Source organism: Populus trichocarpa, chromosome 2 (assembly GCF_000002775.5).
Source record: "Populus trichocarpa isolate Nisqually-1 chromosome 2, P.trichocarpa_v4.1, whole genome shotgun sequence".
NCBI classification, from domain to species: domain Eukaryota; kingdom Viridiplantae; phylum Streptophyta; class Magnoliopsida; order Malpighiales; family Salicaceae; genus Populus; species Populus trichocarpa.
This window is the reverse complement of record NC_037286.2, coordinates 22955064-22982092: the sequence shown is the minus strand read 5'-3', so window position 1 is coordinate 22982092 and position 27029 is coordinate 22955064. Positions and strand designations below refer to the sequence as shown.

Genomic DNA, 27029 nt, shown 5'->3' with positions numbered 1-27029 from the left:
GATTAGAATGATATATGATGAACTCTTCTCTGCCTCTACTTTTCTTTGTGTGGTGGTGACAGAAATCAACATCCTTTAGACATTATTTACAAACCAGCATTTACTCCACACTCCACATGTTCATGAGAATTGTCCCTGCCCCGACCTCTACCCTCTCTTACCCCTCATAAATTCAGACCAGCATCTCTTTCCCATAACTAAACACTCCAGCTCTTTCTTCAATAGTTGTTTACTGGGGAACTTAATTGATGTCGGTGGTTTAGAACAAGACATCAATTAAGTTTTTGTATATTTCACGGTTGTGTGACATCAATTAATGTTGTGGTTTAAGATCACGACATTCAAAAGTATACTACTTCGTCAAATCTTTTTGCTGCCATGTTAATTGGAGAATTTTTTTAATTTTCTATGCTAACTGCCCAATTTGTCCACTGGACAAATTAAAGTATGAGGAAGCAAGACATCATAGAGAAATTAGACAAGTCACTCAAAAAACTTAAACGTTCTCCTCATTCTATTGACTCTCTAGAAGGATAAATTGATTCAGCTAGTTCCGCCAAAAGTGAACTGTTCACCAGTTGGTAATCTGGATCATATGATGATAGAACACCCAAAGACCTTCAACAAATTCAAGAGTCTAAGTGCTTCCAAAAATAAAAATAACAAGTCTAACTATAGACAACCTCAAAGACATCCCGGGGAAGGTAGCTATCCATCAGGTGGCCCCAAGGAAGCACCAAGAATGTACTCCAAAAGAGAATGATTGAGGCTTGGCGCATTCAACTCAGAGAGCAAACATAGCAACAAGAAAACGACCTTGCCTTTAAAAATAATGATGGCCGTAGAGGGAAACATAGAAAGACAACCAATTCAACAGTCCTTTAACAGGGTCAATATCCCAAGGAAACGCTAGTACTCACTACAAGTTGATATTATATAATCTATTGCCTTTGTATTCAGCCTTGAAAATCTTTGCCCTGATCACAACCTAGAAACCACCACACCAGCATGAGAATTCTATCACTTTCCTGAAAGACTTTTTGACACACCTATGTTGATCCTGGGACAATAAAATTCTGTAATGACCATATAACAAACCTAGTAGATACTCTTGAGAAGCCAACAAGTCATAGTTCTTTTATATCATGGCGTTAAATTTAAGATGCCAGGCACAAAAGGAGTGTAGGAAGGCAGCAGCATCAATTATCAATGCGTCATCCCAAGTATTTCATTGTGCATTGCCTTCTCTATAAAGTTACATTCAAGGGATACAACATAGTTCATAATCTGGCAACCACAAATCTCAAAATCTGAATAGTGTGCCTATCAGCTTACTCATTGTTACAAAATGCAATCTTGGGCAGGAAAAGAAAAATGCAGGAGCAACAGCTGGATATCTGGATAACAGAAACAAGTTTCACCTTACTCGAACCTCAAAACACCTAGTAAAATCTACTGAAGAAGAATTGAGTATAGTCATTGAAAGGCATGCTAACCAAGTAAGAAATCAAGAAACACACACAAATATTCAAAAATCAACACAATTGGATATAAAGAAACAGAGCTACCGAATAAAAAAGCAAAAGGGTTTGTATACACAAAAACTGGTCAAGTTTCAGGAGGTTACAATGTCTCATTCAATCACTCAACGTAAAATGTAAAAAGAAGTGATACAGTAACTTTCTTTCTTCTTCAATTCCCACGTAGCATAACCATCATCATCGTCTCATATCAAAATAGAAGGAAAGAAAGAATGAACTAACCAAAGATCAGGCCTGCGTGCCTGTCAAGGCCTTCATTTGAATATGATTAGAAGAAGAATCAGCAACTGAAGAAGCAGCAGTAGGCAAAGCCTCGTAAGATCCTCCTAATCTTCGAACCCCATAACTCTTAGCAATAACACCATAAGTAACCATAACAATGAGCACCACAAACATGACATGAACCACAAAAACCAGATCCAAAATAGCCACCGCTCTCAATCTAGAATCCTCCAACTCACACTTCGTCGATCCCTCCACACCACTCACCACATCCAGCAATTTGTGGCAACCATCCGGAATAAACGCGTCCACGTAAAGCGAGAGTCCGGTCTGGAGCATCCAGAGTCCCTGCAAGCAAACAGCCCCGCCCAATCCCACATCCGCAACGAACATTCTAGGCTGGCAAGCGAGGATCAGGCAGAGGAGGGCGGCGAGGGCGGAGATTTGGGCGGAGACGGAGTCGCATTTGGCTTGGAGATCGGAGGTCTGGACAGAGGCGGAGGAGGCGGAGGATGAGGACTGGAGGAAGAAGACGGCGGAGGCGAGGGCGAAGAAGAGATCGGAAGGGAGAGGGAGGAGGGAAGTGGAGTCGGAGATGAGGAGAGAAAGGGAGAGGATGAGGAAGAGGAAGAGGACGGCGGCGGATTGGAGAGAGGTGAAGCGGTGGACAGGTGTACTCCCCTTGAGTAGAGGGTCGGAGTCGGAGGAAACTAGGGTTTGGTGAGCGAAGGCAACGAGGAGGCAGAGGATTAGGAGGTAAAGCTGGAGGTATTTAAAGCGATGGGAGGAGGAGAAAGGGTAGTAGGGTTTGGCGATGTAAGCGTGTGGAGATTTGAGGTAGGCGGTGGTGGTGGAGATGAGATGGTAGAGTGCTAGTGTTATCAGTGCTGCTGATGAGAATATGTAGTAAAATACACCTCCTCCCATTCTCTCTTCTCTTCTTCTTCTTCCTCTACTGATTTTGGGATCGGGCTGTGACAGACATTTCAAGAGAAACAAGCAACCATCAGCAGCAAAACCAAGCCATTTGAAGACTTTTGTTTTGAGCTTTAGTTGGTCAACTAGTTCGGGGTCTCATGGAAATCTTTTTTAGAGTTTCTGAATTACGAATCGGTCTAAAGTAATAATTTATATTAAATTAGTATTTAAAAAAAAAATTATTGGAATTGAACTAATTAAATTAGGAATGAATTTAGTTGGGTAAATTAAATTTTTAAAATTCTAATTGAAACAATTAGGTTTCATAGAGTTAATATTTTTTTTAATTCAACTTAAAATCGAAGCTTTGAATCGTGAATTTTCTAAGTCATGCCTTCAAAATATCTATATTCTTTAGCAAACTATTATTTAGTAGTGCTTGCAATTTAGTAAGGTATAAATGTGTTATGATGAGAAGTGAAAAATTAATTTAATAGTAGAGAATAAAATTAAAAAAATGAAGCCAATTTCATAAAAAAAAAACTCGAGTTACTAACTCGATTAACTTGCAATATGATATACGAAATAAAAATAATAACTCCATGAAAAGAAAAGCTGAACAAATTATAAAACTTAAGACCCAACAAATCAATGTCTATTAATAAAATTAAAAATTAATATATTTTTAAAAAGAATTAAAAAAAAACAAACTTAAACCAGATTAATTTTTGAAACTAGTGGCTTGGGTCATCATATTAAAATTACTCCATAAAATATAAACATGAAAAAATAACAAAGTGAAATTTTTAATTAGAAAAAATTGACAATTAAAACAATAAGGACTAAACATTTTACAAAAAATAAATGAAAGAAAATAATTAGAGTTTAAATGGAAAACAAATTAAGAAAATGATAAAAAAAAAATAAGAATTAAAATTGGATATTAGATTAAATAAAATATTGAAGGAAAAAATGAAGAAAAATAAATAAATCAAAGGATTAAAAATATTAATTAAAAATAAAATTAATATAAAAATAAAATAAAATAAAATATTGAGAATAAATTGAAAAAACTCAAATAAATTAAGAAAATTAAAAAAAAATGAAAAAGTACATGTGTAAAAGACTATATTCCCCTAAATCAAGTGATTTAGCTTTGTTAATGAAAGGCAAATTTATCAATTCACCATGCAAGTATCCATTAGTTTGTTTTTTTCAATTTAATTTCATTTAATTTTAATGTTAATTTCTGAATGAAATAATCCCTTGCAACGGTTAAATTAAGAGGCCACGGCGCGAATAACTTTTCTTTTCTTCTTCTTCTTCTTTTGTTCTTCCATGAAAGTGAAAGCACCACCATTCAGGGCAAATCAACTCAAAACCCTACATGGAGCCTCTTCACGTCAAACTCTCCAGACCTGCATCGATGCCAGAATCGTTAAAACGGGTTTCGACCCCATCACGAGCCGCTTCAATTTCATGATCAAGGATCTTTCCGAAAGAGGGCAGTTATGTCAAGCACGCCAATTGCTTGATCAAATGCCTAACAGAAACTCATTCTCTATAGACATTATTATTTCTGGATACGTCAAATCGGGCAATCTTACAGTTGCTAGAAGAATTTTTGACGATACGGACGAACGCACTGTAGTCGCATGGACAACTATGATTGGTGCGTATTCGAAGAGTAATCGTTTTGGAGATGCGTTTAAGCTTTTTGCCGAGATGCATAGGTCCGGTTCTCAGCCTGATTATGTCACCTATATAACTCTTTTAACTGGGTGCAATGACCTCGAAGTGGCCAAAGAATTATATCAGGCTCATGCCCAGATTGTCAAACTTGGTCACCATCTGAACCATAGAGTTTGCAATACATTGCTTGATTCTTATTTTAAAACAGGTGGCCTAGATTCAGCTCGTCGGCTCTTTTTGGAAATGTGTGGATGGGATTCTGTTTCTTTTAATGTGATGATAACAGGGTATGCAAACAATGGGTTGAATGAAGAAGCGATTGAGCTTTTTGTGGAAATGCAAAATTTAGGTTTCAAGCCTTCCGATTTTACTTTTGCAGCAGTTATAAGTGCCAGTGTAGGGTTAGATGACACAGCATTTGGGCAACAAATCCATGGTTTTGTTGTGAAGACCAGTTTTATTAGGAATGTGTTTGTGGGGAATGCGTTCCTTGATTTTTACTCAAAACATGATTGTGTGAATGAAGTGAGGAAGCTTTTTAATGAGATGCCGGAGTTGGATGGTGTTTCTTACAACGTGATCATCACAGCATATGCTTGGGTCGGAAAAGTAAAAGAATCAATTGATCTTTTTCAGGAACTTCAGTTTACAACTTTTGATCGCAAGAATTTCCCTTTTCCAACCATGTTAAGCATAGCTGCAAGTTCATTAGATTTGCAAATGGGTCGGCAACTTCATGCCCAGGTCGTTGTTTCAATGGCTGATCCAGATTTTCGTATTTCAAATTCTTTGGTTGACATGTATGCTAAGTGTGGCAAATTTGAGGAAGCTGACAGGATATTTTTGAGACTGAGCAGTAGAAGCACGGTTCCATGGACAGCCATGATTTCAGCTAATGTTCAGAGAGGACTCCATGAAAATGGCCTGAAACTGTTTTATGAGATGCGCAGAGCTAATGTAAGTGCTGACCAGGCTACTTTTGCCTGTGTCTTAAAAGCCTCTGCTAATCTGGCTTCAATTTTACTGGGGAAACAGTTACATTCTTGCGTAATCAGATCAGGTTTCATGAATGTTTATTCAGGATGTGCGCTGGTGGACATGTATGCAAACTGTGCCTCTATTAAAGATGCAATTAAAACTTTTGAAGAAATGTCAGAAAGGAACGTAGTTACTTGGAACGCTTTATTGTCGGCATATGCACAAAATGGAGATGGCAAGGGCACACTTAAATCTTTCGAAGAGATGATTATGTCAGGTTATCAACCTGATTCAGTTAGCTTCCTGTGCATTTTAACTGCTTGCAGCCACTGCAGATTAGTTGAAGAAGGATTGAAATACTTCAATGACATGAGTGGTGTCTATAATCTAGCTCCTAAGAGAGAACACTACACGGCCATGGTCGATGCATTGTGTCGGAGTGGACGATTTGATGAAGCAGAGAAGCTCATGGGTCAGATGCCATTTGAACTGGATGAGATCGTGTGGACATCTGTTTTGAACTCGTGTAGGATTCATAAGAACTACGCGCTGGCTAGAAAAGCAGCTGGTCAACTTTTTAATATGAAGGTGCTTAGAGATGCTGCCCCTTATGTCACCATGTCCAATATCTTTGCAGAAGCTGGTCAATGGGACAGTGTAGTTAAAGTGAAGAAGGCAATGAGGGATCGAGGAGTCCGTAAGCTTCCCGCATATAGTTGGGTTGAAATTAAACATAAGGTCCATGTTTTTTCTGCAAATGATGACAAACACCCACAGCAGTTGGAAATCCTACGAAAGATTGAAATGTTGGCAGAGCAAATGGAAAAGGAAGGGTACGATCCTGATATCAGTTGTGCCCACCAGAACGTGGATAAAGAAAGCAAAATTGACTCTCTTAAATATCACAGTGAACGCTTAGCAATAGCATTCGCACTAATCAATACTCCAGAGGGATCACCAATCCTAGTGATGAAGAACTTGCGAGCTTGTACAGACTGCCATGCTGCGATCAAGGTGATCTCAAAAATCGTTGGAAGGGAAATTACAGTCAGGGATTCAAACAGGTTCCATCATTTTAGAGATGGGTCTTGCTCCTGCGGGGATTATTGGTGAATGCTGAGGGCGTTAACTTAGGGAGGCTCTACTTTCCTTTCTCCAAGATTGCACGAGCAATGTTATAGCTGAAGAGTGAACAGATTCTTCTGGAAGGTGCAACTCTTGGCAAAAAATCCATCTCTATCGCGTTGCTTTTTACCAATCCTTGCAGCCTCTTTTGAGAAAGAAGAAATGGATTATACATACGAACACAGGATTTGCTATCTATTACGTTGTATTGAAGAAAGTCAGCATTCAGAAAGGACCGACAACCTGAGCTGATGTCGTGACGACAACTGATGTTGCCGGCCTATTTTTTGGCAATCACAGGGCCACTAGGCCCAGGTGCACAATCGAGGGGAAATTGGGAACCGACCCCATTGAAACCCACCGAGTTTGCCAACCAAGAATCGGCCTTCCTGCATAATTGTGCTTGATGCTGCCTTCTCACTCACTCTCTTATCATGTAATGTTGTTAAACCAGAAAAACGCCAGCACGGGCTCGAACCTCGCCTTCTTTTACACTCACTCTCTTTTCATGGACTGGAAACATTGTTAATTCAATTGTATACAGAATTCTGTCATCCTTAACTCTCTATGCATTGTTCTCCACAGTAAAAAACCTAAAGAAAACCATTGAAGCAAGCAAGAATTTGACTGTGTTGCCATTTCCAAATCTTTAGGATACAGTAAGCATTTCCATTGAATGCCCACATTAGATTTGAACACCAAAACTCTCCAGAAAAAACAAAAAAAAGATTCTTGCAGTGAATCTAAGATAAAAACATAAACAGTAGGAAAAGATTAGCATAAAACCCAGAAGAAAAAAATAACCCTAATCCTTCTTGTTAGCATTCTTCTTCTTGTTGTTGTTAACAAGCTCATCAGGCACAACCTTAAGCATCTTCCTATCCTTAGACTTAGCAATCTTCTTGAGAGTTTTAGGGTTAGTGATCTTCTGCAACTTAGTACCAGACCTCAATATATTCTCCTGCTTCCTCTTCTCTCTTTCTTCTCTCATCTTCCTCTTCTCCACCTTATTCTTCCTAATCTCCTCCTTCAACTCATTCTTCCTCTCTCTGTATGCTTTCTTTATCTCCTTCTCCTTCTGCCTCTCCTCGAAATTCGTGCCCCTCTTGCTCACTTGCTTCGCCGACGCTCTCTGTTTCCTCGGTTGCTTCCAGTTCCGTCCAGACACCTTCCCTGCGATGACCCCATCGTATGTTGGCTTTCCCACGGCTACCGGTTTGTCTGGATTATCCGTTGAAGGTATTGCCGATCGCTTTGCCGGTGGTGCGTCGATCTCCATCGATGCATCGGCGGTTGTGGTTTCGGTGGTGATTAGTTGAAGCGCTTCATGTTCGCGTTTACGCTTGTAGGTCTTGCCGCCGAAGCCTTCGTCAAGGAAGCGTAAGTCTATCGTGCAAGCCATGGCTGCTGTTTGTTTTTTTTTTCTGAAACCCTAATGAGAAAATGTGGTGTGTTTTGGTTTTTATACTTTAGCCGGGGAGGTTACGGGTTTGGATATTTTATAAAACGGGGCGGATTCGGGTTTGGATATTTATGAGATCGGGTTGTCTGAAACGAATTCTTTATAAATTCGTTCCATTTCGGCCGGAATGACCGGAACATCTCGTACCAGTTCAAGAAATGAAACAAAACAGAATAATTTTCACCTCACTTAAAATCTCGGTCTCTTATTCCAGAAATTTCCAGACAAATTTCAGGCAGAACTTTCCAGTCTCCTTCCATATATACCGTTTCGGGCTTAAAGTTCGATTTCATTAACTAAACCACCTACGTATAAAAGCTCTTCTTCTCTCAAGTTTGAAGTCTGTACCAAAAACCAATCCCTAATTTCTCTTCCTCGCACAGTCTCATCTCAAGTTCCCAACCAAAACAATTACAATCAGCATCTTGTCTTTCACAACCTCCCCCTCCAATCTTCCCTCTTCTCTCTTGCTGTCTTGCATGCTGCACTGCCGCAACATCACCTTCCGCCTTCCATCCCTGGCTCTTGTCTGTTCTTTATAAGGTACAATCTTGGAACTTTGATCTAGTAATCTAAGCTTTCTTAAGGAGGTGTGTGCAAGAATTGATTTAGAGTGGTATTTCAGTTCATCTTAGAGTTGAAAGAAGTTCTTAGATGCAGTGTATTTTGATCATGGTTCGAAGTACGGAATTAAAACGGCTTCTGTTACAAAGCTATCTGGAACCTTCTTTCTAGATGCATTGAACTTTCCAGTATCTTTATTCTAGCGTCTTGGAAGTTCAACAGTATTGAACTTTCTGCATAGACCATAAATACTCAGATCCTCAAGGTACGAGTGGTTTTAAATTTTTAATTCAATTTGAAAAATCTCTGCTCGTAATTCCATTCCCTTGTGCGGTCTTTGATCGGAACTTGAGCATATCTATATGTTCATCATAATGATTACCAGCACTATCACCATCACTGAAGTCACATTCCAACCACAGTTCGGATTCTATAGTCTCTAGGATTAGCAATCTAAGGTAAATTGGCTTGTTCATGAACTTTATGATCAAGTATAATTAACAATTGTATTGATAAAAGTGGTGGAATAACTATACTGTGGTTACATGTCTGGATGTTATTGCATAGCACGGTGGTTGAAGTCTTCAGTTTGAGATTATTAGTTCATGAAACTATCTTGAACCTTCTAAAATGGTATTGAAGGAGCGGGCAATTGAATTCCTCACTTCATCATTTCTTTCATTATATTTTCTTCCTGATGAAGCGGGTGCCTACAAGACTCTGACCTATGTCCTTGTATTTGCAAGCCATGAGCTTACCAGTCAATTACACACACACACACACACATGGAGAATACACTGTTTATACTTTATGATTGACTTGATTGGGCCAGTGATCTTGATTGGCATCTGTGATGTTCAAGTTCCATTTTACTTTAATAATCGCATTGATGTAATAGCTGAAATTAATATATATATTACAATCTTGAAATGACATGCTGAAATGTTTTAAAATTGAAACATTTCGTTTCAATTAATAAATAAAAATACTTATCAAAAACAGAATTGACAATCTTGATTCTAAGTGATGTCCGAGATACCATAATATAGAAGTTGTTTCTTGTTATTCCCACGGTAGTATTTATGCTATTAATTTTTATTTCTTTAATTTTAAATTTTGTATTATAAAATAAAACTTTGGTATGTGTACATAAGTCAATTTATATGATACATGAAGACATAATTATTTTCATAACAAATTAAGAAACAATGCATTTTTGACATGAAAAAGTTTCAAAAAAGTTATAATTAATTTTTTTCAAGAAATTGTTGAGGCCAATTCGATTAAACTATTTTTTTCTATAAATCTTTTCAAAAAGTTCCTCTAGCTAAATTTGTTTTTGTTTAAGTGTTTCTTTTTTAATATATATATATAATTATTTTTTTATTAATAGTATGGTTTTTTATAAAGACTTATCCTGATTTGAAAAATAAGTTCGAATAGAAAAGAAATTAAAAATTATATTTTGATAAATTTATGGTACTGAATATGAAAGTAAAGGAATAGTTAATTTTAAAAAAAATAAATAAATATTTTAAAATAAAAAAAAAAGTTATTTAAGTATCATTAAATATTTATGAGAGATTTTTTAAAAAAAATATACATATTAGTTTCACATATAATTATTTATAAAATAATTATTAACATTACTATTAAAACCTTCGAACTTACTTATTTGAAAAGCAAGGTATCATCATGTGATTTTTAAACTATCATTGTAATTGCTTTATTACAAAAAGGATTTAATTTAGAATGTTAAAAAAATATAAAAGATATTCCAAAAAAAATTAATTTAGGAGAAAGAAAGAGAAAGGAAAAGCCAACATTGTCAAGCCTAGGCTCTTGAGCTTTCTTAGACGATGAGGCCCATGGCCTGACCCTAAAAAGGTAAGAGTCTAAGCGCGCCCATGAACTCAAAAGTCCAAGTCCGCGTGTGTTTTTTTAACTCAAGCAGACGACATTGTTTGTTTGCTTCTTTTTAAAAGCAAACAAATAAATAACACGTCGTCTATTTAGACAGGTAATGTTTACTCTATTAAAACAAATTTCGACTATATTCAATGATCGAAAAAATTAGGGCCTGGGAAATTTGGATCCGAAAACCCAACTTTGAACCTATTTTTCACCTAAAAACACCTGAAAAAAAAACCATAGAAACCTCCTCAATAACTCCACTTCTAACCTACAAACTCAAAATGAATTTAAATATAAATAAAATTTGCGGCTTTTTAGTAAAAGTACCTTCTAAAATATGATTATTTTCAATAAATAGAAATATTTTAAAATAAAATAAATGCTTTTTAAAATCTAAAATATGCCATATTAAGGCATAATCTCTTTTCATCAATGATATATCATCTATGTAAAGACTAAAAGTTATTTTACAATTAATTAAAAATAACAAAATAAACTATTGATATAATTAAAACATCTTAAAAAAAATTTCCTTCTATTCTAGAACAACTAGATGGCTATCACAAAAGCAAATAAAATCCAGAATGCCGTTCTTGCAGATATTTTATATATTTTGAAATAGTTATTAAACTCGGTCCGGACCAGTAAAGTGACCCAAAAAATTCATAATTTAGAGTCCGATCCAATCCGAGTTTTAATTTGATCCAAAAAAAATATTAATCAAATCAAGTCTAATTGATCCACTCGATCAGTCCAAACTTGGCTAGATCAACCCTGGAGGGATTCAACGTACAAAATTGGCTACATCTTAATCTTAGGAGGGAAACAATTCCCTGATCTATGTAAAATCAGATATTGAATGAATATCTAGGTCAAAAGGATTAAAACAGGAAAATCAATGATCATGATCACGTTGAGACAGACATTGCCAACACATTCTCATTGTAATTAAGAAATCTAATTGAAAAAAGAATCAATGACGACTTCATCATGTTGAGGCAGAACCATTACCAGATACACACTCCCACTCTAATTCAGAGATGTCAGTTTCAAAGAAAGCTTTGTGGAGACTCTTGACACACTGCTCTGCTTCATCGTCATTCACAATTAATGAGATATTAACCTGGTAAGAAAAAACCAAAATGGCGAGTTACTTGATCACGACAATCATCAAATCGCTTAGAAGCATTCGAGCTCCACGCTTAATGAGCCGGATGCCCCCATTTAAGGCGGCTCCTGGATCCTTTGAAGGAATATAATGTGCATGAGAGGTGCTCACAAGCCTATTCTTGGGTTCTAAAGCTGTAAAATGTGCATTACATACTAAAAAAGACATGCAAAGGAAATCATAGTCGAGATGTGATACCTTCGAAGCACCCTGTGATATCATCTGAACATTGACTCCAAGAGTACGAAGAACATGGAAGGCCTGCCATGACATCAATCCAATAATTAACAGAAATGAAGAGGCAAATAAATAGAAAGATGAGGTTCAAACCCTTCACCACAGCATTCCTAACACTGCTGTAAAATATATTAAGAAAAAAGTTGTAGCATAAGACTATGCTTCAATATAACAACCAAGTGTCCTTTGAAACTTCCTTCCAGGTCATGTAAGATTTATGCTGAGCTATGATTTTTTAAAAAAAAAAAATGACTGAAAAGCATTTTTTAAAAAAATCTATCTATCCCACTTCATCATTTTGAAGTTGCTGCTGGTTCGGTTTTATCAATTTTAACAAAGCATTTACCATGATTCACTAACCCAACATGTTAGACTTCAAGAGAATGAGGGGGACAAAAACTAAAAGATCCAAAAGAAGAGACAGGATTCTCATCACCGAACAAAAGCAATCTAGATGATACTTGAATAGATTTGTAGTTAGAGGACAGGAGGAAAAAAAAAAGAATCCTTTTTTCACCCAAAGCAGAAACAAGTTTTCAAAAGACACATCTCATCAAAAACCAAGAAGAAAAGTGCAATGGAGCACCTTCTCTAATATCAGAGAGGACCTCTGGACATTCCCAATGAGAGAGATTATTGATCTACGCTGCAGGAGATTGACTACAGCAATTTTCTCAAGCTCCTCAACAACATGGTCGAGTTCCTGTTTAAGGAATACAACAACAGATGAGATTGAATGCCAAGAGTAGACACGAATAATATATCATGCTGGAGAATAATACCAATATATAAATCATAACTAAAATAAAGACACCATACGCTTGCCTGCTGAATCAGCTCTCTACTCCAAAGCTTTGATGGATCGAGTGTCAAGGAGATACTGACTTCGCTGGTAGCTACAACATCCACTGATATTCCCAAATCTTCAAAGGTTGAAAACACCTGAAAGGATAAAATTTATAGCAATGAGAAGCATAAACCAACAGCTGGCATATTTGAGGGAAAGAGGGATCAGAATCCAATTTTAGCTGCTAACCTTAGCAAGAAAACCAAATTGGCCAAGCATGCGGGTGCTAGCAATATCCAACATAGTAACATTCCGTTTCAAAACAATGCTAGTTAGTACTGCCTGAAATTAGGACAAAGAAAGATTAATTTTATTCTAAGTTCTTCACATTACAATCATTTAAAATCATCAAATACAAACCTTACTCATATCTCGTGCTCTGGTGATAAGAGTTCCAGGAGCATTCGGATTGTAAGAATTTTTAACCCTAACAGGAATATCAGCCTCCCTGGCAGGCCTCATGGATTGCGGATGCAAGACCTGCAGAAATGTACAAACAAAAAGGTTAGAGAAGACATGCTTGCTTAGGCTGTCTGTTTCTACTTCCGCTAGAATTTGCTCATCCACCCCCCCCCCCCCCCCAAAGCCAAAAAAAGGGAAATGTAAAGTCCTCATGTATGGTTGGATAGGACATTTAAATTATGATACCTGCGCGCCAAAATATGCTAGTTCTGCTGCCTCATCAAATGTCAAGTATGGCACAGGTTCAGCATGTGGATATATATTAGGATCACATGTCAAAACACCATCAACATCCTTCCACACCTATAATAGATAAAAGTATTAATCTGATTTCAATAAAAAAAAAATGTAATTTCTACAGAAATAGATTCAAGAGGCTTCCATCAAATTCAGCACAGTTCTATATTTTCCAGAAAAAGCATTCTCTTGCATGCTTACATTTCATTTGTAAATGCACTCATGAATGAAGAAAGATAGTCACAGAAAATATAAGAAACAGGAATAATGTCAAGCATGTGCATGCAGTTGAGACACGGCCATCTTTTCCCAATATCTGTATGGATTATGGAAAAACAGTGAATATTAGTTCTAGTTGGTTCCTCTCCTTCTGTCTCTATTCTCTTCTCTCTCACTTTTTTCATAATTTTGATAGTCTTCAGATCTGAGTTTCCTATCCTTGTTCTTGGATCTAGGTTTCCTGTCCTCCTTTTCTTCCCTCTCTTGCTTGAAATTAAAACCATCTATGGCATTTTATGCTTTACATTTGGGTTTCACTGGAGGTGTTAGTGCTTTGGTATTTTGACTGGTAGTGAGGTGGCGGTAAGGCTGGTGGAGTCAATGGTCTCGGGTTGTGGAGAAGGTGGTGTGATTTCTTGTGTTGCTGAATATGATGGGCAGCAGTCATTGAGGATTGAGTGGTGGTGCTGGTGGTTTGGGAGTGGTGGTGTTGTTTAGATTGGTGGTTTTATGGTTTTGGAGGGCTAGGCTATGAGGACTTAGGTGGTGGTATTGACTAACTGCAAAGTGGTGTGGGTGTATTGGTGTTTGTGTTCGCTGGTAGATTAGGCTGCAGTATTGAGGTAGTGCTGATGTTGGTGCCAAAGGAGATGGTAGTGTTGGTGGTTTGGATGGATAGTTGTATTGGCATTTTAAGAAAACTAGAGCTGCGGGAATTAAGGCTGAGTGACAAGAGGATAATGACAGCAGCTGGAGTGGGGGAGGGGGGGGGGGGAATGATCTTGCTTTTTGCTATGATTTCTTGTGGCAGACACCAGAGTTTATTCTTGGGTTTTGGGCTTTCTTTCCTGTGGTGCTTGAGGTAATGGTGCTTTAGTGAGTTCAGCCATCACTTGTCTCCTAGATGAACAGACTTGTGATGTTGTTCAGGTTACTGGATCTTGTGTTTTTAATGGTCAGCTTTCTCTTTAGCTTTTTATATTAATTAATAAAATCTGACTAAATAAACAAATGGAGGACTTAATATTGATGCGATTTGTTGTATTTGGGAGGGGAAGTTATGGAAAAATTCCTTGGAGCTGCACTATGTACTGCAAACTTCCAGTGTCTGCAATTACCTGAATCTCACTCAAACCTAATGCTTTTCCAATGGTTGTGGCTGTCAAATCACTACCACCACGACCTAATGTAGTAATAGCACAGGATCTCCATCCCTGCAATTAGAAATATAAAAAAACACTATGATGAGCTATCCAGAAACTCTCACTAAAACTGAGTTCATTAATTTCACAAACAAGGTGTCCTGCTGAGCAATTAGCTAGGGGAAAGACCTTTCCAAGGAAGCCGGTAACAATAGGAATTGCAGGATCACTAATCCAGTCTCCATGCAAACTCTTTGCAACAGCCGGATAAGTTGCTTCAAGAATGTCTGCATTTGTGAAGTCATCTGTGGTGATAAAACCAATTTCGAAAGCATCATACTGCAAAACAGAAGGGGAAAATACAACATATTATAGTGCTGTCATCAGGATAGTGTTCATGTCACAGTAAAATCCCAAAATAGTAACACCATGGGCGTCTTGTTATTTATAAAATGACTGCAGTACTGCAATGCACTTTTATCTTCACTTTTCTCCATCTAAAATACACCAAATCTTCATGAGAGGAAACTATAGGTCTACTGTCATCTTTGATCCATCTTTAGTATCATATATTAACAATTTGGATATTTTTCGTGGCATAATAATACCACAAATCTGAGTAGATCAGAAAAGTTTTTAAGCAGCTTTGAGCAATAGCTGCACTCCTCTTCCAAAACTAGTTACCATAGTCCAGGTGATTCTTTATCTTGATTACTGCTACGTACAATTGTTCCAATAAGAAACAAAAGATATAAGGTTTATTTCATTCTATTAAAATTTAATCACTGAATAGTATAAACATATTACATGGCAAACCCTTGAAACTTTTAATTGTTATTGATTTTACATCTTTTTATTTGTGTTGAAATATGAGGCTACCATGATTGGTAATTTATTATACTGGATTAAGAATTCACATTAAACACGTGATTGTTAAAACCTTTCCAATCATATAGTCAAATGACACAATCTGAGAAAATCTTATATTTTGCCCATGCACCCCCTTAGTTTATGATAGATAATACCATCCATTTGATCCATAAAACATATAAAATTCCTATCAAGCTGTCTGTCTGTCTCCCTCTTCTCTCTCCAAGTTCTCTATCCGAAACCTTACACTACATTTATAATTGAAAGAAAGTGGAACCAAGTATGAGTAGACTCCAAACAAATTGTTCTGCTGCTGTTTTTCAGCGTGGTTGAATGATTACTGTATAAGCAATTACAGAAAATGGAGATCAACAGATGTTTGATTTAAAATATCTAGTTGTCGTTGTAGGCATGTGGATTCAATAAGCAGCTTAGCAAGAAATCTTTACAAGCAATGACAACAATCATTCAGATTAAGATGGTTTAAAAAAGGAAAAGGGGAGAGAAGAAGAGAACTGCGTACTTGGCGAGCTTTAGCACCAATTTTATTCATATATGCAGCAAAAATCCTTGTGGACATGCACTCCCCAAAAGAAACAAGGTAATCTCTAGTGCGTGGAGTCAACTCTTTCATCATAGCAATTCCCTTCAACAGCTGCTCTAATTCCTCCAAGTGTTCTGCAAAAGGAGCAGCATGAGAGGTTTCCACTTGTCCATGAGGCTAAAGAATTGATAAAGGAAATAGTATGAGTCCTAGCATCGCTGGCTTTGTAATTACAAGAACAACTTGATTCTACGATTCCCCCTCCCTGCCTCTATAATAGTTTATAAATTACAGCTACAATACTATCTATCTAAAAAGTAGAAGAACTTCATAATACTTTTCGGCTGCAGACCAAGTTTGAAGCATTAAAAACAAATGAGTGCCAACAGATACTCACTTGCAATAACCGACTCGTCTACTTCCAGTTCCTTCACGGTCCTGATATGATAGAATAATATCAATTGAATTTTATGGTTCATGGAACAATAATAAAAGTAAAAAAGAAGCAAAAATCAAAATCCTCACCGGTTATGCAATTCCTTTATGAAACTCAGCTCTTCAATACTATCTACATTAGTAACACCGCAACTAACAGCCTTCTCTCCAGCCTATAATTAAGTTGACCATATTAAAAAAAAATTCCCCTCGAAAAATAAATAAAACAACAGAAAATCAAAGTACAGGCAGGCAGGCAGGCATACCAGCAAAAGTTTGTTAGTGGTCTTTCCCATGGCAGAAAGTACAATGACAGGGCTCTCATTTGGAAAGCTAAGTATAAGTTCAGCCACTTCTCTCATTCTCTCGGCAGACGCCACCGAAGAACCACCGAACTTCATTACGCATGTTATTTTCTTCTCGGCTTCATTATCGATTTTGTTCGTTTCAAGTAGATCAACACTGGCTGCCTCACAGCTCACTTTAAAGGCTCTACGACTTCTTTTTGACAGTACCAAACTTGTAGCCACTAAATTATAATTAAGCGGCGGCGACGGCCTGTGCCGTAAAGATTGGCCATGCATCCTCTTGGAGAAAACAGGGGAGGCAGCTTGTACGGTCGCCGAAAATTGCAATGCGTTTGCCATAATAGTGTGTTAGCGTTGCAGTTTCGAGTCGACAAATAAGAGAACTTTCCTGTGTTGCAACGGTATCTATCTAGCAAGCAAAAAGAACGAATTATTTACCGAGTCAATCGATCATTTCGGGGAAAAATCTAGCAGAAGACAGATTGATGATCAAAAGGACGACAAGATCGATAACAATACGAGCAGAGAAACAAGTACCTTCGAGAGAGAAACGTAGTAGCAATGCTAGAAATGAATGAGAAAGCCGATGGATGGATTGCTCTAGAGAGATCTAGAGAAGAAATGAAAGCGAAAGGTAGAAAACTTTCGAGCTGCGCAGGAACGCCAGAGGCAGAAAAAGACAAATCGAAAACGAGAACCAGCACGAAGGCGGCGCCAGAGGAAGCAAAATGCGATTCGAAAAATTTAAACGAAAACCAGCACGGCGGCGCCTTTCCTTCTTTCTTTCCCTCAATCTCGGTCTGGTCTTTACCTTTTTTTCATTTTTAATTAATATAGTATTAAATTCAATGCTTCATATTTGAAAAGTTATAAATTAGTCCTTTTTACTCATTTTCAATTTTCTCTAAACCTTGGACTAAAGTGCTTGTCTGTTTTTGCGGCCAACAATGATTGCCAGCATAAATAAACGGATACTAAATAATTTAACTATTTAAATAAATGAATTATAATATTATGATTTATGTCAATCTCATTTAATCATTTAAAAAGTCAATATATTAAAAAAAGAAAAGATAAAACAACAAATAATTACAATAAATAGTTAAAACTTTGACAAAATTATTTTTTTAAATAATTATTTTTTAATGACACGAAGAATAAAAAATACTTTAATTTAAGATTATAAAAAAGGAGGAGAAATTGCTGCTAGCAAGAAGCACCAACAAAAGCTAGTCGGTTGATGTGGTGCAAATTATGTTTTTTAAAATTTTAAAAAAAAATTATATTTTTAAATCGTTTTGATGTGCTAATCTCAAAAATAAATTTTAAAAATAAAAAAATATTATTTTGATGTATTTCTAAGCGAAAAATATTTTGAACCGCCAATATTACTATAATCCCAAACAAGTTACATAAGACTAGGTTATGTATGTGTGAAGAGACCAGGTGGATAATAATTTTTTCCATTTAAATTGTCAAATTGAGATTTCAAAAATAAAAAAAATAATCAAGAGTGAGTCTAGGGGATTGGGTTACATGTTTTCAGGTAAGAAGAACTGAGTTGTAACCGAGTCAAAAACTGAAGGACTGAAAGAGTAATTTACTCTATTAATTTTAGAACCCTCCCGTGGTTTCAGCTGAATCCGATGGCGGGGATTGTAAACCGTGTTAATAAATTCCTCACGTTAGATCCTGTAGGATAAATCAAACGGTAGAGAAAGATCCTGTCATGAAAATCAACTGTGCCAATAGAGTTTGTTTAGAGCGTCCTGGTTGCTTTTCAAAGTCTAAGGGGTTGAAAAAAATATTTCCCACGTGGACCTCGATGTCGGTCAAGGCTACCAAGGCCGACAATTCCTCTCTTGCAAACAAGGAAAAGCTCTTCGAATAGCCAATGGGTTATGCTTTGGACTTTATTAAATTTATAATATAATGTTTGGTTGTATATAATATATATCATGATTTATTATATTATTTAATAAATTATATATATATAATATGAAGTCGTGGAAAACTTCAAACAAAAATGAATTTTTCTAACTAATAAAATATGAGTCTTCGATGATTTTGCAAAACAAATTTCTCATGAAACAAAGGATAGCCTGATAATTAAATCAATTTTGTATGTTTGATGATTTAAGGATAAGTAAGTATAATTTATAAAAAAAACCCTTTTTTTTTCAGGTAGTTTTTAAAATCATGAGTTCCACTCACACACGAGGGTGAGCAAAAAAACCAAAAAACTGAGAAAACTAAAAAAAAAAACTGAAAAAACCTAACTGTGAAAAAAAACCGATTAAAATTTTAAAAAAATCAACCGGTTCGGTTTTAGAAGCCTGAAACCAAAAAAACTGAATCAAATCGAATCCAAACTGAAAAAAAACCGAGCCAAACCGAGTCAAAACCGAGCCAAACCGGAAAAAACCTAGCCAAAACTGAGCCAAACCAGTTTGAACTGATTTTTGTCCTAAAAAACCGAACCGAAACCGGTCTGTTTGAACCGATTTTGGTTTTTTTAAAAAAAAAAATCGGTTTGGTTTTTTTTTATAAAAACCGAACCAAACCGAAAATGATCACCCCTACCCTAGAGATTAAACCATTTGTTTTTGCTGTTCTTTTTAAAAATTAAAAAATATATATATTTTTAAATTGTTTAAATGTATTGATATTAAAAATAAATTTTAAAAATAAAAAATATTATTTTAATATATTTTAAAACAAATAATAATTTGAAAAACTAACTCCTACAGCAATATAATACCAAACTACCAATATTTTCTGATTCTATGGATCTCTCTATATCATTAAGAAAATGCCAAGAAAACGAAATTTAACACTTGTAAGCTAGTAATATATAACGATGTCCTGGAATGTCATGATAATTAATGGTTTGAACTTTTAGCATGAATGGTTTTTGGTATGCTACCAATAGCAGTATTTAGGATAAAAAAATCTATTTTTTTTTGTTTAAAATATTTTTTTTTAATTAAGTGATGTTATAAATAATTTTTAAAAAATAAAAATAAATATTATTTTAATATATTTTTAAATTTAAAACATTTTAAATAGCAAATCTCACCGCACTCCCTATAAATTTATATTATATTATGGCCTTTATGGGTTTTCATGCAGTTGTTTTTTAAGGTTCACAAGAAATAAGTTCGAGTAATATAAATTTTGAAGGTTTATATATTGGTTAATTTTAGAGTCTGGAAAATTAATCAAAGTTTATATAAATTAATTCAAACACTCATATTTAAAAAAAAAAAAACACCTCAAAGTGATTGATGATCAAGCCAAAAGGTGTGAAAATGGAAAATATCAGTTACAGAATCTCATGAGGAGAAGGGAATGGAAGATCTTTAAAGCAGGTGAACCCTCCATCCACAACAAGGTTATGCCCAGTTACGTACTTTGCTTCATCTGATGCCAAATACAGTGCAGCTTCGGCCACATCTGCTTCTTCACACTTAGCCCCCTTCAGCTGCCCTAGCCCATTCACGATCTCAACCAACTGTTCTTGGGTGGCGCGTGGATAAATCAGGCCTATCTGAGCCAAGGAGAGTGGGGTCGGAATCGGACCCGGTGAAATGCAGTTGATCCTAATCCCATTCCTGCATAGCTCGCTGGCCACAGACTTGACAATCCCAGGGACTGTAGATTTTGACACTGAGTAGGAATGCGAGCCAGCCCCGCCAATGAGTCCACTGATACTAGATGTGCAGAGAATACACCCTGAGCCTGCAGGCATCATCGCTCGTGCGGCGTGCTTTATCCCCGCCACCGTGCCTCTGACATTGACTTGCATGACCTTGTCAAATTCATCTAGATCAAGGTCTGCAATGCTCGGTGGAAAAGATGGCCCTGCTACCCCTGCGTTGTTGTACATTATGTCAAGTTTCCCATAGTCTGTCATGGCAATCATCACTGCCTTTTCCAGCTGAGCCTCCACTGTGACGTCGCACTGGACAAAGTGGGCTGCAGGACCCAGCTCTTTGGCAGCTTGTGGACCAATTTGTGAATCCATGTCAGCGATTATGACTTGTGCTCCATGCTTGATGAATTCGTGGGCTGCGGTCTTGCCAATGCCACTCGCACCTCCTGTTATTAAAGCCACCTTGCCTTCTAGCCTGCTCGGAGATAAAAGATGTGTGCGCGCAAAGCTCAATAAACAATATGCTAATACAAATTTGTGTTTTGTACTGAATATTGCTTTGATATTGACGTACGTCTTTTCAATTTAGAAAATAGGTGAATCAATCTAATTACATCTTAAAGATGATTATATTATTTTAAATATAAAAAAATAAAAAATAAAATAAGTAATTAATTGGGTTTCGACCAGATTTGAATCCGGTTTGATTGTATTAATCTAATCCTTATCAGATCATTTTTGAGTTTACATAGGTTAATTATCAATCCAGTTCAATCACAACTCCAACCCATGTCAAGTTTTGGGTAAACAAATTCTCGAGTTGACCTATAAAGTTAGATCGGTTAGATATTCATGTCAAGTTTTGGATCAACAAGTTCTCGGGTTAACCTACAAAGTTAGATCGATTTGTCTAATGAATATATATATATATATATATATATATATATATATATATATATATATATATATATATTTTATTTTATTTTTTTTGCCCATCAGAAAATATATATATTTGCGCAGAAAAATGTCCATCAAAACAAGGTTGCATCTAATTTGCCCACCAGTACTCTTGAAAGGATTTGTGAACAAGAATAGGCAGGCATTTTGGCCATAAGAGTTGTAAAAGTGGTGGCCTAGCTAGATCAGCGGAATGAGAACATGGAAGGATGCAACATTTATGGCAATTTTCTGAGCAAACATCACGTTGCAAAAGCTTGCCCGCGTGGTGGAGGCTGTTAGTCAACTCTGTTTTGTTTTTATAACTTGAAGGTGACTCGTGAATAAATTATTCATAATTTTTAAAATATTTCTCACGTCCTCACCGGGATACCTAGACTGGTAGCGTTAATAAAAAAAAAAATCAATTAATAAGATAAGACTGAAAATTGCAACAATTAACTTTTTATATGAACTAGGTTGAGTAAAAGGAGGTTTAGGATTTATTAATTTTGTTTACAGTGTGGTTGTAGTTGTGATTCCTTTTTAAATAATTTTTCACGCTGAAATACATGTCAATAATTTTTATTTTATTTTTTTAAAATTATTTTTGATATCAGGATATTACAACGATTTAAAACATATAAAATATATTAAATTTTAGCAAAATAAATTAAATTGTTTTAGAAACGAGATTTACACCCGTATTCCCAAACGGTGTCAATTCATCCACACACATAAACTGAGGAATCAGAGCAAGGAATTAATCAATTTTACTACAGAGTTTTTCGAAATCATTTCAAGAAATTCTTTTTTATTATAAGATTCATACACATCCAATAAATACGTTTTTTTTTAAATCAAATCCCATTCAGCAGAATATATTCAATGGCGGAAATCTTCCCACGAGAAATTCAAAAGGAATTTTTTTAAAAAATAGCATTACTCGTGAGCCTAGCTAATTAACTAATCAAGGTGATGATCAGGCATGAATCCTGGGATGATTCAACCAAGAATTCTTAGAAACTCATCCAGAAAATTAAGCTTTAAATTTGGTTTAACATCAACCATGTATATATACACAAATGGTATGAATCAAGAAAACATCACTTGCAACTCCAATTTAGAGTCATGAGTGATCTATAAATAAGCTAGCTGGGAAGATGATGAACTTACCTTCTGCAACCACCAGTTGAATAATAATTTCTTCCTTGCTTCCTCAACACATCATCAGCAATAAACTTGAGCCCTCTATAGTTTTCAGCAGAAGATAATTAGAAAACGAGGGGATAAAATGGCATGGCTAGTAATGTTTATGGGCATGCTAGCGCTCATGAAGAAGCAGATGTTTTGGATAAAACAGCAAATTAATTACCTGGCTAAATAGGATCTGGGCATGTCTGCAGCACAGACCTTGGACGTAGAGAAGGAGGCTTTGATGGATCTATCGAAAGGCTTGGTGTTTAAGTGGGAGAGGAGGCAAATTAACCGTTGTTGTGGTTATATCAGACACATTTCCATGCAGAGAGAGAGAGAGAGAGAGAGAGTATGAACATGGCTTACGGCACTATGACCTGTCTTATTTAATGATTCTCCAATGGAAGGAAGCTATGGCTCCTTTGTGTTAATTTCGTGTTAGTTGCATCATTTCCCGAATAGAAAACAAGGGATAAATACAAATTCATCGCGGATTTATTCCAAAAAAAAAAAAAAATTTGTGTACAATATTGACATTTTATAATTTATGAAAAACAAATCTCTGAAAAATGATTGAGAAGGACTTCAATATCAAAACATCATTCTTTGAAAATTACCATATTAACCATATTTTTTAATGGACATTATTTTTAATGGACATTCAGATTCTAGAAGAAACTTTTTATTTAAGATGCTATTTTGTCAGGAAGGCTCATTGTGTACAGTTTTTTTTTTTTTTTTCCATTTGTTTTAGTGATGAAGGTTTTTTTCATAGTTATTAAACTTTATTCAAGATCGAGTCTGGATAAAGTTGGAATCACATGTTATAAAACAAATGTGGTAACGGGCAACAACTTTTGCATTGTAGGCTTGACCCAGATTATTTTTTTAAATAAAAAAATAAGTTAAAATCATATTATTTTGAAAAAAATTAATTAATTTTAACCAAGTTATTCAAATCAATTTATTTTTTTATTTTTTGTTAAGTATAAATTGATCGAGATTTCAAGTCAACCAAGTTCTGAATTGACCTATCAAAATCATTCGAGTTTTATAATAGTGGCATTAGAATGGTGAAGGAAATGTCGAGATTGCTATCTTCTATATCTCATTTTAATTGTGTTGTTGGGAATTTAAATTTTGTAAGAAAATGAAGTGAGCTGAATCTAAAATTTCAGCTAGCATAATTAAATAATGAAATTAATTAAATAATGGAATTTTAGTGCTAAACTAAGGGATGAATTAATGAGTTCTCCTAATGAATTTTGAGCCAAATTCTACATAATGTTGAAAGTTGAGGATTGATTTGTGATTTACTATATAGGTTGGGGATTGAGTTTTGTTTATCCTAAAAATTAACATGTTTTTATAACGGAGATAAATCTAGTAATTTGTTAATTTAAAACTTAATTTAAATCGAGTTTTATTTTAAATTGATTTAAAAATTAACATAATCAAACTCAATTAATCTAGCTAAGTAGAGATGAAACTTAATTATATTAATTTCAAAAACAATTGTTGTAAAAAGAAATTTCAAGCCAGCTGTAGCACTGTGGAAATGAATCTGAGTAAACAGTAATAATAATAATAATAATAATAATAATAATAATAAATGTGAAAGGGAGTAGTGCCATCAACATGATTCGGATTCTCACGAAATCTTGATTGCTGGACCGACCATGCATTTCGATCATATTTATTTATTATCCTTTGGATCAGATTTTATGTGAAAGTGGACTTTTAAAAAGACTACCCCATAGCCTCTGCCCTAGGAGCTCTTTTCTAAATTTATTTTATTTATTCAACTATATAAGGGTGCTTTTCAACATTATATTTTTAATTAAATTATATTTTGAATACAAAACTAAATTCTTTAGTGATCGGATCCTAAATAAAGTCATCTACATTTGAATTAAATTAATATATCCATGGAAATTATATTTTTACTACGTACCTCTTTTATGATTCAAATTTGAACGAAAAGTACAAGTAATTAAATAAGCATTCCTGTCAATTCCGTCTCTATTTTATTTTATTTTATTTTTATATATATATAAGGAAATATTTCGTCTCAATTTGTTGGGTTTAGAGTACAAAGAATATATATAATTCAAAGATGGCCAAAAGCAAAAATCCAAGCTTTAAATAAGTATAGAGTTCTAGGTTTGTTTTCTAAAAATTACTAATTCGAGTTTTACAAATCTCAAGGTTATTAGAGATTTACATGATTGTTAACTTCAGGACCTGTAAAATTAATCGAGATGCGTGTAAGTTGATTTGAACATCCATATTAATTAAAAAAACATTACAAGCTCTAAATAATGGAAATATGTTATTATATTTACTAATACTTCCTATCCTAACGTTCAATGCTTCCTTTCCAAGACTTGCACTCCATGATTGCTGGTGATGGTGGATATGTTTATTTAAATCATGTTTATTTTTGTGTTTTTAAAGTGTTTTTAAAAAAAATTAAAAAAAATTATTTTTTTATTTTAGATTAATATTTTTTGGTGTTTTAAGATCATTTTGATGCGCTAATGTCAAAAATAATCTTTTAAAAATAAAAAAAATATTATTTTGATGTTTTTCCGAGTAAAAAATATTTTGAAAAACAACCGCAACCACACTTTCAAACACCCTCCAATAAACTGGAGCACTTCTACTAAACCCAACCTAATTTAATGGCCAGTTTTGGATTTGGCTGACTCGTTTTTTAACTTGAGTTGGGTGTAAAAAAAACATTCAATACCAATCATAAATTTTAATTTTTTTTAAAAAAAATCTGCAACTACAAAACAATAGCAATTGGAAAATTAAGAAGAAAACCAGGATTACAATTTTTTTTTTTAGTTTAACGTGGGTGTCCAGGCCAGCTTGCGCGTATCTCGACTAATCCCACGGGCCCTAAAGTTAACAACCATGTAAGCCTCCAGTGGCCATCATATGAGCAACCACAGGGCTCGAACCTAAGACCATAGAGGGAGCAAATCTCTTAGTTTCAAGTTTTTACCACTAGATCACCATCTAGATGTCCAGCTTGCGAATCACAAATTTTTGTGGTAGTGGGTCTTGATGTGCATCAACTGTTATTATCAATGGAAGCTCACCTAACCTAAAAAATTCAAGACAAGGCCATGGAAAGAGGGAAAAAAGGATAATATTATTATTAAACTAAGTCATAATTACAAATAATTGGGTCATTAGAGAAATAACTAGGTTGTCATCTTATTAAGATTGTGGAGACAACTCGATGATCCTAAGCATATAAAATTCCATGTAGATGTATTAATTATTAATATTCTTAGATCATTAAGGTAGCTTCACGCTGATGGTAATTATAAGTATATTGTTGATAATTAATTGCTTTAATCATTAATCTATGTTTATTTAATACTACTTTTTATGAACATAGAGGCAGCTTTCCAAATAACGGTGCTGAAGGATTAAAAAGATCCCAAATTTTATATGACTTTTTGTTTGTGTTTTGATAGTGGATGAATTTGATTTGAATAATATTATAGTGGTGTTAGCTCGACTTTGCTTTCATGAGTTGACTCAGAAAATCTAATACTCGAAACTTAATTTAAATTCTTTTTTTAATTGATTTGGACACGATATTGACTAGATAAAACTAGATTGAGTAGGTCACTTTACTTTTTTTATAATATTTTAAACAGTAAATTATAATTTTGACCATTTAGTTTAACAAAAACAATTAATTAATCTTTATAGTTTTTAAAATTATGTATTTAATATGTGTAACTTTAAATTTATTTAATTTATCCATTTTATTATTTTTATTTTTATTTTTAACTTGTTTTCTTTTTTTCTTTCTTAAAAAACAGAGAATTAGGTAAAACTGAAAATTTCTACTACCAAAAAAAGAGGTATTTTTGAAAAAAAAAAAAAAACTACAAACTTAAGGATGGTCAACATAAGTCAAGGAACTCTTCAATTATTTCTAACACTGCTATGGGGACTGGTTAATTAGTTCTAAAAAACTGCAAGGACTGAGTTATAACTAACCACTGTCCTTAAATGCGGTGCCGTTCGGTTCCGAACCATAACACCGTACAGCCCAAACCAACGAAGGCCTAAGGTGTGAAGTTTCATTTGGATGAATGGATCATGAGAAGAAATGATTTAGAGGCCCATGTCAGCCATGAAATAGAGAGGAATGAGGATTGTGTTCTGTTTCCTGGAAATCCAATTAAAAAAAAAAAAAAAAGAGAAGAAAAAAACAAATCAGATTATATATACTCAAGAGATCTACTGTGGTAGTTCTAAACCTGAACAAGAAATTTGTTATTCATAATTTGATTTGAATCAAATTTTAAATTGATTCAACTAAAA

General features: G+C 34.9%; 5 protein-coding genes across 10 annotated transcripts; 1 reads left to right on the top strand and 4 right to left on the bottom strand.

Moving 5' to 3' along the window:
* Nucleotides 1-793: 793 nt before the first annotated feature.
* LOC7462446 (uncharacterized) lies at nucleotides 794-2851 on the bottom strand. 4 transcript variants are annotated; one of them, XM_024596179.2, is made up of 2 exons: nucleotides 1764-2851; nucleotides 794-1076 (listed from the first exon to the last, which is right to left on the bottom strand). In XM_024596179.2, exon 1 carries the CDS (start codon nucleotides 2688-2690, stop codon nucleotides 1770-1772), a length of 921 nt encoding a protein of 306 aa, XP_024451947.2. In that variant the 5' UTR covers nucleotides 2691-2851; the 3' UTR covers nucleotides 794-1076; nucleotides 1764-1769. The 4 variants fall into 4 exon arrangements, with proteins under 4 accessions (XP_024451947.2, XP_024451946.2, XP_024451948.2 ...); XM_024596178.2 differs by having other exon boundaries at nucleotides 794-1060; XM_024596180.2 differs by having other exon boundaries at nucleotides 794-988.
* Nucleotides 2852-3886: 1035 nt separating this feature from the next.
* Nucleotides 3887-7098, top strand: LOC7488603 (putative pentatricopeptide repeat-containing protein At2g01510). Its single transcript, XM_002302976.4, has one exon. The coding sequence runs from the start codon at nucleotides 4020-4022 to the stop codon at nucleotides 6462-6464; it is 2445 nt and encodes an 814-aa protein (XP_002303012.4). The 5' UTR covers nucleotides 3887-4019; the 3' UTR covers nucleotides 6465-7098.
* On the bottom strand, nucleotides 7083-7926 carry LOC7488602 (uncharacterized). Its single transcript, XM_002301721.4, has one exon. The coding sequence runs from the start codon at nucleotides 7876-7878 to the stop codon at nucleotides 7282-7284; it is 597 nt and encodes a 198-aa protein (XP_002301757.2). The 5' UTR covers nucleotides 7879-7926; the 3' UTR covers nucleotides 7083-7281.
* A 3206-nt stretch (nucleotides 7927-11132) lies between these two features.
* Nucleotides 11133-17711, bottom strand: LOC7488601 (aspartokinase 2, chloroplastic). Of its 3 annotated transcripts, none has more exons than XM_002301720.4 (14): nucleotides 17423-17711; nucleotides 16844-17294; nucleotides 16668-16750; nucleotides 16540-16580; nucleotides 16122-16276; nucleotides 14918-15067; nucleotides 14705-14800; nucleotides 13317-13433; nucleotides 13029-13148; nucleotides 12858-12950; nucleotides 12641-12763; nucleotides 12408-12524; nucleotides 11783-11845; nucleotides 11133-11539 (listed from the first exon to the last, which is right to left on the bottom strand). In XM_002301720.4, exons 2-14 carry the CDS (start codon nucleotides 17222-17224, stop codon nucleotides 11405-11407), a joined length of 1674 nt encoding a protein of 557 aa, XP_002301756.4. In that variant the 5' UTR covers nucleotides 17225-17294; nucleotides 17423-17711; the 3' UTR covers nucleotides 11133-11404. The 3 variants fall into 3 exon arrangements, with proteins under 3 accessions (XP_002301756.4, XP_024451963.2, XP_024451964.2); XM_024596195.2 differs by having other exon boundaries at nucleotides 16844-17290; XM_024596196.2 differs by having other exon boundaries at nucleotides 12647-12763; nucleotides 17423-17710.
* A 2345-nt stretch (nucleotides 17712-20056) lies between these two features.
* Nucleotides 20057-23123, bottom strand: LOC7462445 (zerumbone synthase). The gene is made up of 3 exons (XM_002301719.4): nucleotides 22852-23123; nucleotides 22653-22727; nucleotides 20057-21015 (listed from the first exon to the last, which is right to left on the bottom strand). The coding sequence occupies exons 1-3, from the start codon at nucleotides 22872-22874 to the stop codon at nucleotides 20211-20213; spliced, it is 903 nt and encodes a 300-aa protein (XP_002301755.4). The 5' UTR covers nucleotides 22875-23123; the 3' UTR covers nucleotides 20057-20210.
* Between the last annotated feature and the right edge of the window lie 3906 nt (nucleotides 23124-27029).